At 41.0% G+C, this 12,003-nt stretch overlaps 1 protein-coding gene across 1 annotated transcript in view; it reads right to left on the bottom strand.

Moving 5' to 3' along the window:
* Positions 1–12,003, bottom strand: part of PARP14 (poly (ADP-ribose) polymerase family, member 14) — a 46,822-nt gene that overhangs the window by 20,419 nt on the left and 14,400 nt on the right. Inside the window, exons 6-8 of the mRNA XM_010834265.1 lie at positions 5,518–7,760; positions 3,298–3,534; positions 2,545–2,766 (exon numbers count right to left, since the gene is read on the bottom strand). Coding sequence (XP_010832567.1) covers positions 2,545–2,766; positions 3,298–3,534; positions 5,518–7,760 — 2,702 coding nt within the window. The remainder of the gene's footprint in view (positions 1–2,544; positions 2,767–3,297; positions 3,535–5,517; positions 7,761–12,003) is intronic.

Below are 12,003 nucleotides of genomic sequence, written 5' to 3'. Positions count from 1 at the left end.
GAATTTATGCATTTCTTATTCAGTTTCTACAATGAAGATGTATTATTTTCATAATCAGTAAAACCAAATATTTGCTGTTGTCAAAAATACAGTGTTAAGAGAAAGACAATCACAAGGACCCAGACACTTCAGTGTTTAACTTATTTGTACCAGGAGAGAAATCGCTAGGGGAGTAGTTTCTTGGGAGTTGGAGGCTGGAATTCCATTTCTTTGCCTGGTAGTGACACACCAATATCATCACTTTCTTCCTCCTTATTAGAAGCAACATGAAATTTTGTTGGAAATGAACAAGTAACATCTTGACTAAAAGGCTTATACAATAATGGGAAGAGGACCAGACAGAAGTGACTATAGAGCCAAGGTCTCAGGCTTAAAGACTACTACAAGCACCAGGCAGGTAAGCTACAGGGGGAAAGGTGGACAGGAGGAAAGGTGGACTGGTTTGACTCTGGGGAACTAGAGAGTAGCTGCCATTCAACCACAGCAAATTGTTCAGGCTCGTATCCATGTCCAATGTGCCAGAATTCTTGAATTTTTAGGTCACAGTGGACATCTGGAGCTTAATATGACATGTTTGATTCTTAAATGCCAGCAACAGAGTCAAATTGTTTAAAAAAAACAGCCCAAATAAAGCATATCTAGAGGCTCCATTCAGACCGCAGGCTTCTGTTTGCAACCTCTGTTATAGTCTCCACCTATAAATATTTCAATAAGTTTTGCTTATTTGGGGGCAAATAAAACCAAAGCTTAACTCTCTTTACAAGTCTTAAGAGAAAAAGTGTCACAGCCATGTATGGAAAAGCAATACTATTTCCAATGGCAATAACAGTGTCTGTCTAGGCTAACCCCTTTATCAAATACTTGAAGAATTTGAATCTTTAGGAAAGATAATGAAGGGCTGAGATTGCACAGAAATAGTGAGTTTTGAGGGTTCAGATCCATGTCATAGGACTCACTTCCTTCAATGAACCTGGCCATTCATTCAAAAACTCAGCATTTCATCTCTCTAGTTCATTTTATGTGTACAAATCTTAGCTCCCCAAGTAATTATGATTTGTAGGAGGGAGAGTACATGCTACATACCCATTGTGTAATCCATACCACTTTGTGCAATGCAAGTCATAGGGAGACTGTTCAAAAAGCATTTATTGACTAGAAATGACTGTAGTTACATGGGCCAACTAAATGGACCACATATACTGCTCAGGGGGTTTAGCTGTCTGATTAGAATTTAGATTTGCTTGCTTCCAGAGTATTTAAAGGTAGTAGCTAGAAAGAGGAAAAAAAAAGTATGACCTAAAAATTCAGTTGGTCCAATGATATATGGACATCTCTTAGATAGCTAGCCTTAATCTGTTATTTCTTGCACTGTTATGGAACTTTTCAAACATTTAATATCATCTACTCTCCTGGACTCTAAGGACTTGGAGGGCAAGAATAATGGCCTCTTATTAAATGCTTCTTGTTCTCCCGTAATGCTGATTCCAGCAGCTTACTCACAGCTGACGTTCAGCAAATGTGAGCTGGTTGATGAACTCTCTATGACCAAAGATGGTTCTGGTATTTCTGGCCCCAACCATCTTACTCCTATGGGGATGTGCTGAGTCCTTCAGTTGTATATTATTTTGACATTCTTTTATTTGTAGGACCACACAGTACTTTTATATTATGTATTAAAATTTCTATGTTAATATGGAAGGAAATTCTATAGATTAAAGAGGTTTAAGGGATATGTCAACTCCATTGCAATACTGGGGCCTTATTTGAATTCTGATTCAAACAAACAAGCTATAAAAACAAAATAAAATATTTATGAAATAGTTGGAAATATGAACATTGACTTGATAATTGATGAAATAAAGGAATGATTGCCAATTTCTTTTAGGTGTGAAATAGTATTGTAGTTAGGTTACTTTTAAAAAGAATCCTAATGTCTAAAACAAATACTGAATCAATTATGGGTAAAACGTATATATGGGATCCGCTTCAAAAATAATATGGAAGGAAAGGAAATAAATGGAGATAGAGATGAAACATACTGGCCATAAGTTGTTAATTATGAAGATGAATATGGATAAAGGGATTTCATTATACTACTTTGCCTAGTAGTAGTAGTAATTTAATCGCTAAGTCATGTCTGACTCTTGCGACCTCACAGACTGTGGCCTGCCAGGCTCTTCTGTCCATGGGATTTTCCAGGCAAGAATACTGGAGTGGGCTGCCATTTCCTTCTCCAGAGGATCTTCCTGACCCAGGAATCGAACCCAGGTCTCCTGCATTGCAGGCAGATTCTTTACCAACTGAGCTACAAGGGAAGCCAAATATTTTGTCTGTTTTTGTATATGTTTCAAATTTTTCTTAATAAGTCAAATTTTTTCTATATGCATACATTTGCTTGAAATTTGCCATACTACAACTAGTCCACACTACTCTTTTACTTTCTTGTGTGAAAATACATGAAAGAAACAACCTATCAAACCAAGAAGACACTTGAAAATGTTAGGGCTCAGTTGACAGAATAACCAGCAATGAGCAAGACCATACCTGAATAGTTTCATGATCACTTGGATGCAACAGAAACCAAACCTCTTGTAAAGTTCTGGGTTGATTCTTTCTACTGAATGTGAATACTTCTGAGATGATTAATTCAGCAAAAACGTTTTTAGGAAACCCCAGATTTCCTGTTCCTATTGCTGGAAATGCAATTGAGTTTAAGGACAAACTCTCAGTGATCTCCAAACATTCTCTGATTATGTTTTCCATGATCTGAAAAGAACAAAGCACATTCTTATACATTTTTGCCTAGAAATTAGAGTTCAAACAAAAAGAACAAGAATTTAGCTACTATGGGATCTCTGCTTACTCCTTTTTGCTTTCAACAAAAGGCAGGTTAAGGGCAGTGAGAAGGGGGAAGGAAAAATAGAGGAGTAAACGAGGAAAAGGAAGGAAGAACATGTGAGACCCTCCAAAAAGATTCAAATGCATTCAGCAATGATGGAAAGAAGCAAAGCAGTTACTGTTCTGACCCTTCGTTCTCTTCCATTCTTCATGCCTTCACCTTGCCTTCCTCACTAAAGAGTATCTTCAGCAACCCTTCCCTGAGTCCCAGCAATGGTTGAGAACCACAGTAAATTTATATTATTAACTGGTCCTTGGGAGAAGTCAGCTATAGCTCAAAGAAATGGCTCTGAGAATGTGATGTTATTACAGAACAGAGACAGGCAGAGTCCAGTCTACTTTACATTGAGAGTTCAAAGAGCTACCCAATTTTCTGGAGAATTGAAAACCAGGTCCCACCTTCTGTGATGACGGTCTGTCATTTCTCCAGTTCGGAGCCACCACGTGAAGCACATGCTGGCAGTGCAGACTGCAGCCGCTGGTTCGGAGAACAGTGCCCACATCAACAACAACCCCTTGTCCAGCTGTCTTCAATTCCTCCTGGAGCTTTTGTCCTGCTTTTTCCAAGAAGGCCTTGGAAAGGGGCCCTCTATCAAGCTCAAGATCCGAGGAAATGGAGTTGACAACAACATGGGTCTTAAAAACAAAACCAACAATTTGTTTCAAATTCTAAGAAAAAGCATTCATCCAGGATTACTATATTTAAGCCCCTGGGCTTGGCACGGTGGGAGACAACTAAGATGATTAAGTTTTCAGAGATTAAAATACCACCTCAAAAGAGAGATACTTATTTAAATAACACTCTAGGACAAAAAGTAGCTGTCAAAAAGCAACACATAAATGGTAGGGACTCACCAAAGGAGTCCAGAGGAAGCGCCTTCAGAGGTCAGTGAAGACAGTATGAGTGACACGGTGTCTGAGAAATGGGAATAGTTGCTGCAGGCAGAGAGAGATGGGGAATTCCTTCAGGAGGGGCAACAGCATGGGCAGAAGCAGGGTAGGTTGTGAGCAGCAAGCAGATTAGTTTGACCTGCTAGAGAGCTTTCACAGCAAAATGGTAGCAGCCAGGCTAGGAATACTACACAGCAGGTAGACTGCAGGGCCTTGAGTCCCAAGTCAACTGGGCTTCCAGGCATCAGTGAAGAGCCATGGGATCTTTTCCAGCAGGACAGTTAATATGAGCAGATTAATCAGGCTTGACTAAGACACCAAGAGAAGACGGGAGAGGGAATGGAACCAAGTGGTTGTCAAAGTTACCCAACAAGGGTCACCAAGAAGTGATGCAAAGCAGATCTGTGGCAGCAGAAGCCACACACCTATGGGAGTGGAAGGCATGGAAGGAATGTCTTACTACTCAGTGTCCAAGGTGAATGAGCATCGGAACTCATTCCAGTTACCGACCCCTGGCTGAAAGAGATTTCTGTTTATTTGCTTGGTTTTTTCAATGAGAAACAAAACTACTTCTATATTTTGAAATACAGCAATGTACATTCCAATCCTAGCTCTATCATTTGCTTGCTGTGAGACTTGGGCAAAATACTTAACCCCTCTAAATCTCATTCCTTCATCTATGAAATGAGAATAATAATCCTGGAATCTGCCTCATAGCAATGAATGAGAAAATGAACGCCAAGCACTTGGGAGAGTGCCTGGCACATAGGACACAGGCAGTGTTAGCTATTACTCTTGTAATTATGATTTACGCTAAGTAAAAATCAAAATTTTTACAACCTCTTTCCATATTTTAAGCTAAAATGAAAAATATTTTAAACAAAATAACAACTTGAACAAAAAAAGAGGATGAACCCACAAGATGGGAGAAGATATTTGCAAATCGTATATCTGTTAAAGGACCTATGTACAGAATATACAAAGCACTCTTAAATTTCAGTAATAAAAAGATAATTTAAGTGGGCAAAGGTTGTGAATAAATTTTTCTCCAAATAAAGTATGCAAATAGCCTTCCCTAAGAATCTCTGCCCCAAGACGGCTCACAACTCCCCATTTGGGGAAGCACAGCAGGGGACCTTCCAGCACTGCTTGGATGTTACAGCCTGTGTTGAAAAAGTTGCTAAATACAGTTTTTAAAAACACATCACTCCCTGACAGATCTACAAGAACCAGCCCCACATAATACCCAGACCTTCCCCAGATCCACTTTCTACCTTCCTCCCCATATTTTCTTACTGACGTTGGGAGTTGAGAGCCCCTCAGACTCAGTACACTCCAGACTGCTGTCTTCTGTCCCCATCTTATGCTCTAATTTTTCTGTATCTGCTATCAAAGAATTTGACAGGAAATTAATCTTAGATTTGCCAAAGTATGACAGGTGTAAAAGCACTGAAAAAGTATAGAGAGTCACGTAAACATTAGCTATTATTGTGGATTTTCACATTTGCTGGAAACTAGTGATCTGAGTACATTATCAGTTCTCACAAATAATTGACCAGTCTCAATTAGTGAGCACCTTGGTGAAGTAGCCCAGTTTTCTAAGGAAACCTATTTCAAGGCAAGGATGGAGGACATGGGATTCTCCCCTTGATCCTAATCTCCATTTGGCAGTAGGCTAACTGGAGTTCCCAGCACCCTGGGGGTTATTCTGAAAACAGGGGCACTCACTGTAGCATTCTGCACATCTTCTTTCACCAGGTGGATCCTCAGGCCTTCTGGGGTCAACAGACTTGATCCATTTCCATGATCTTTTCTCAAGTCAGGCTGGGCTGCTGCTGGTAAACTGGGCAGGGAAGCAACATCAGGCAGGGTGTCTTTAAATACACTTTTGGCACTTTCAGCAAAGGCCTCAACAGTCTTCTCAGCTATATCCACAAGGTAAATCTCTTTCAAGGTGCATCCATCCTTTTTACACTGGAACCATTCCTTGATCGCCAAAACAATGGCCTCCACACACTGGGATAGAGGAAAGCTTAAGGTTCTGGAACTAATAGCAGGGATGGCTATGGATTGGTACTTGTGTTTTACAGCCAAATTGAGACTTTCTTTCACAGCATTCTTTAGCTGCAACACACATTTCTGGGCCTCATCACTCTTCCACTGGGGCCCCACTGCGTGGATCACATGTTGGTATGGGAGCTTTCCTGCTTTCGAGATGACCGCATAGGGAGGTGAGAGCTTGCCCTTTTTCTTCAATATCTGGTCACAGTCTTCTTGAAGCTCAGAGCCAGCCGCTCTTAGAAGAGCAGCAGCCAATGCCCCCCTGAGCTTGAGTTCCTCATTGGCCGCATTCACCACCACCTGGACGGGAAAGTGCGTCAAGTCGCCTTGCTGCACAATTAGCGAGACTCCAGGAGCTAAATCTGTCCGAAAAAAGCACCTCTGCCCACCAGTGCCGCGTCCCTCCTTTTCTTCATCTTTCTTCAGTTCAATAAAACAACCAAATAATCTTCTGACCTCACTTTTATAATACCGTGCTTTATCCTGGAAGAACTGACCAGCTCCTGGTTTATCAATACGGACGCTTTTAACACACACCGAATCCAAGGCTTGTCTGACAATTTTCATTCCCTCCAGGACTTTGGCCTTTGGGCCAATTAGTGAAATGCTTTTTTGCTTGTTCTCAGGATTAAAATTTACCTGAACATTCATCCCCCTTATATTTGACCAGATTTGCTTTTCTGCTTTTAAATAATCAACAATTAAGGAACTCTTTACTCCAGTCCATCTCTCTATTTTTGAGTGCTTTTCCACGAAGTCAGAAAGCAAGCCGTAGATTTTACGTACTTCTCTTTCACAGCCTGCAATGATGACCTGGGCTGCAGTTCCTGAAGTTACCTCCTGGATTACTACAGTCTTTGAGGAGGAATTGTGTTTCTTACACAAATTTCCAGTGAGCCCTTTCCAATTCTTGCCATTAAGGACTTCCCTGTCCTCAATATCAATGCAATTACAAATTAAGGCGCTCTGCATTTGCTTTTCAGCTTCTGATAGGACTTCAGAAGAGAAGCCAGTTAAGAGGACGGTTGTGCCCTCTAGCTCGTAAACTGCAAGAATGTTCTGTGCTGTAAAGAGAGACTTAGAGAATTCTGCACAGTCAACCTGTTGCAGAAACTGGAAAACCTCAGGGTGAACATGAATGTTTCTCTGAGCCATGGTGTATACCTTTTCCTGGATTTCACACTTTACTTTATACACTTCTGCAGGGAGTCCTTTGAAGCACATGTGTTGAGAGGCTTCATCATAATAAATTTCCACATCTGGGCACTCCGTGTGGAGCTGCTCTTGTATGCCACTGTGCAAAAGAAGTGAATACTTGCTTGAATTAATGGCCAGTTTTTGTTTCAGACTTTGCTCTTCTCTTTTAATATTTTGAATGGTGCTTTCTATTAAGTCCTTGATCTGTGGCTCAATGTTTTGTACATCCTCTGACTCCCCCACTAAGGTTACAATGCTTGCAAGTGCATCAAATTCAATCAAAATTCTATCATCTTCTAAACTGTCTTTAATGGTGTCCCACACTGTTGGATCCACTTTAAATGAGGTCACTGTATATTCAGACCTGATGTCAGAGAAAAGTGTGGAAGCATCTTTCCGCCAAGTCTTGACTCTTAGTCTTCCTTGATTGACTAATGTGGCTGCAGGTCTGATGATCACTTCATTGCTGAGCTGGCACCATGTCAACTCACAGTGACAATATCTCATTTTATCACGTATCTCCTCAGTCAGATGATTCTTTTTCTGCAAGAATTTCCATAAGGAAAGATCCAGTGGTTCTCTGAATGATGCCGGAAGCTTGATCAGAGGTTTCTCCTCCCCATACAAGGCTGTGCCCAAAGAAGGATAGTATGGGAACACAGAGAGTGGCATATTATTGAGGTCAAGTTTCTTGGTCATGATGGTGTCCATCACTTAAAGGAAAGAAATAAAATAAACTCAGTATAATGTTTCAGAAGCAAAAACAAGCAAACAAATTTTCCTATTCTGGAGAAAAAAAATCCTAATGTTTGTAAGAACTTTGATGTGACAACAGGCTTTTAAAAAGCAACACTACTCCCAGAGTGCTCAAATATACATTGATATGTATTAATACTACACAGGTATTCCTTGTGTCATGAAATAACTACTTTCCAGCCAAGAGCACTCTATGCTGAAATTCTGTTAGGTAAATTCTATTCTGTTAAGTAAATTCTATGATAACACTAATATATATGATCACCGCCAGGTTAAGAAAGAGAGAGGAGTTTGGTCACAAGCATGAGGAGGGTGTTTGCTCCAGTGTGAAGAATGTTTTTGTTCTTAAAGCAAAGCTCATCTAGGAATCATGTTATTTCTTTCTTTCTATAATTTCTTCCTGTACAGTTGCAGAAATTTAGATTTCATATATGATTTAGATTCCATTAATACTTCTAAGAGGTGGTGCATAATAATAATTATCATAATTTACTATGTGTCAGACAATATTCTATATGTATATAACCCTCACAACAACGTTTTGAAGTAGAGACACTATTGTTGTCATCCTTATTTACAAATGATAAAACTGAAGCTAGGAGATGTTAGGTAACTCTAATAGGGTCACATAGGCTGAAAATGGGGCTTCCAGGTGGTGCAGTGTGAAGAATCAGCCTGCCGATGTAGGAGACTCAAGAGATGCAGGGTTGATCCCTGAATCAGGAAGATTCCCTGGAGTATGAAATGACAACCTGCTCCAGTATTCTTGCCTGGAGAATCCCATGGATAGAGGAGTCTGGTGTGCTACAGTCCATGGGATCACAAAGAGTCGGACATGACTGAGCACACACGCAGACTGTAAATATTTGAGCTAAGATTCAAGCCAGTGTCTTAACCCCAAAGCCCATACTCTTGCCCCTCTTCCAAACCAAGGTCATCCTCATGGTCATCCGACAACCCAGCCCCAGAGACTGATTCAGTAAGTCTTGCATCTCCCTTGTCCCTGCTCTAATGCCCTTCCTGTCACATTTACTGGGACACCTATTGGGGGATGTGTGTGTGTGTAGAGGTACTCTTCTCCCCCATGCCCCTCCTCACTTTGTGTTTAGTTGTTAGACAGGTACAAGGGGTCTAAGCAGGAAGGGAATTAGAATGAACTCCAGTAGCAACTTGGATTAAAGCAGTATCTTGTGAAAAGACGTCAAAAATAACTTCACCTTGTGCACAATTGGCTCCTAAGCCTGAAGGCAGACCTAATGAAAAGAACATGACCTTTGCAGGCTCAGATACATGGCTTCAACTTCCCACCATGGCCTGCAACAGGCTCTGAGTACCAGTGAGTACCCCCATGCCAAGCACTGCACAGATACAATTTAATCTGATGCTCACAACATTCCTCTGAGGTAAGTAGTAATGGGAGCCCTATATTATAGATGGAAAACAGAGACTTTTGTGGGTTAAAGTAACTTTCCCAAGATCACAAAGCTAGTAAGCACCAAAGCCAGGCATTTGAAGTCAGGTCTGTCTGGCCCAAGAACCATCAAAGATGTCACCTTTATGTGCCTTAAGATCGCTATACTGTTTTCCTCCTCTGTTTAAAAAAAAAAAAAAAAAAGTATATAACCACAGATTCTTATGAGGATTCAGCAAGATACTATTACAGAAAACACAGCAAAAGATCTCATGTACAACAAGCATTCAGTAAAAGTGCCCTTCCTGACAGGGTAAGATATATGGAGAGAGTAATATGGAAACATACATCACCACATGTAAGATAGATAGCCAATTGGAATTTGCTGTATGACTCAGGGAACTCAAACCAGGGCTCAGTGACAACCTAGAGGTGTGGGATGGGGAGGGAGGTGGGAGGGAACATAAGTAAGCCTATGGCTGATTCATGTTGATGCTTGGTAGAGTATATGATACTGTAAAGCAATTATCCTTCAATTAAAAAAAATATTTTTTTAAAGAGTGTCTTCCTTAAGGTTTTGAGAATTGAATTCTGTGAAGCTGAACAAAATAATTTTAGATAAATAATAACATAATTTTAAATCCAGCTTTATCTACAGTTTGTCTCATTATTAACTCTTTGTAAATGATAAAATATCCTCCAAGAAAAACTGATGTTCCAGATGCAGAGGCGACTGGGGCAAAGTGGAGAAGTTAGCACAGATTATGGTGCCAGTACAGTTCAGCTCAGTTCAGTCGCTCAGTTGTGTCCAATTCTTTGTAACCCCGTGGACTGCAGCAGGCCAGGCTTCCCTGTCCATCACCAACTCTCAGGGCATGCTCAAACTCATGTCCATCGAGTTGGTGATGCCATCCAACCATCTCATTCTCTGTCATCCCCTTCTCCTCCTGCCTTCAATCCTTCCCAGCATCAGGATCTTTTCCAATGAGTCAGTTCTTCCCATCAGGTGGCTAAAGTATTGGAGCTTCAGCAACAGTCCTTCCAATGAATAATCAGGACTGATTAGGATTAACTAGTTTGATCTCCTTGCAGTCCAAGGGACTCTCAAGAGTCTTCTCCAACACCACAGTTCAAAAGCATCAATTCTTCGGCACTCAGCCTTCTTTAGGGTCCAACTCTCACATCCATATGTGACTACTGGAAAAACCATAGCTTTGACTAGACGGACCTTTGTGGGCAAAGTAATGTCTCTGCTTTTTAATATGATGTCTAGGTTTGTCATAGCTTTTCTTCCAAGGAGCAAATGTCTTTTAATTTCATGGCTGCAGTCACCATCTGTAGTGATTTGGAGCCCAGGAAAATAAAGTCTGTTTCTGTTTCCATTGTTTCCCCATCTACCGTGCCAGACTCAGATTCAAATCTGGCTCTGTTACTTACTAGCTATGTAACCTTGGTCAAGTTATTTGACCTTCCTGTGCCTCAGTATTCTCAGATCACAGTAATCTAATAGCAGTGCCCATTAGCAGTGTCTATGAATGCACTTGGTAGCACCCTGTAGAGCTATGCAAACATAAGTCATAATCATAAGAAGGCACAGCCAGAGAAAGGGAAAATCAGTGTATCTCAGGCACAGAAAATGGGAAATGAGTGAGTTTTGAACAGGAGGTGTGGTCAACATAGTCAGATGTTGCAAAGAGGTCAGGGCAAAGAGTAACCTTTGAGAGTGCCCCTCAGATGTGGTCTGATGCTGCTACCGCTGCTAAGTCACTTCAGTCGTGTCCGACTCTGTGCGACCCCATAGACGGCAGCCCACCAGGCTCCTCCGTCCCTGGGATTCTCCAGGCAAGAATACAGATGTGGTGTAGCATAAAGTAAACCTGAATAAAACAGTTCCCAATATTATACATACATATGTAGCATAGACATTCTGAGGATACACGCAAGATGCCCTCAAGATGCTTGAAAGCTTCATAGCTGTCAACTCCCAGCTTACATGAAGTTAACTTGTCAAGTAATACCTTTATGTAGCTTTCTCCCTGGGCCCAAGGCCAGACTGAGAGAGATTTAAAGCACAGGCAACAGAAGCTCGTCTTTTGTCCCTTTGCCCAAGGAACACTACCTCTTCCACTCCATTTTAATCCAAACCATACCTTAACTGCAATTTCCCAACACATAAAAGCTAAAAGGAGTTTCCACCAAGTACCCGCCATGAAACAGTTTAAGTGGAAAATTCTGAAAGAGATGGGAATACCAGACCACCTGATCTGCCTCTTGAGAAACCTGTATGCAGGTCAGGAAGCAACAATTAGAACTGGACATGGAACAACAGACTGGTTCCAAACAGGAAAAGGAGTACATCAAGGCTGTATATTGTCACCCTGCTTATTTAAATTCTATGCAGAGTACATCATGAGAAACGCTGGGGTGGAAGAAGCACAAGCTGGAATCAAGACTGCTGGGAGAAATATCAATAACCTCAGATATGCAGATGACACCACCCTTATGGCAGAAAGTGAAGAAGAACTAAAGAGCCTCTTGATGAAAGTGAAAGAGGAGAGTGAAAAGTTGGCTTAAAGCTCAACATTCAGAAAACTAAGATCATGGCATCCGGTCTCATCACTTCATGGCAGATAGATGGGGAAACAGTGGAAACAGTGTCAGACTTTATTTTTCTGGGCTCCAAAATCACTGCAGATGGTGACTGCAGCATGAAATTAAAAGACGCTTACTCCTTGGAAGGAAAGTTATGACCAACCTAGACAGCATATTCAAAAGCAAAGACATTACCT

The sequence above is a fragment of the Bison bison genome, unplaced genomic scaffold (genome assembly GCF_000754665.1).
Source record: "Bison bison bison isolate TAMUID 2011002044 unplaced genomic scaffold, Bison_UMD1.0 scf7180017864032, whole genome shotgun sequence".
NCBI classification, from domain to species: Eukaryota; Metazoa; Chordata; class Mammalia; order Artiodactyla; family Bovidae; genus Bison; species Bison bison.
Note: the sequence above shows the minus strand (reverse complement) of the source record. Positions and strands in the feature narration are given on the sequence as shown.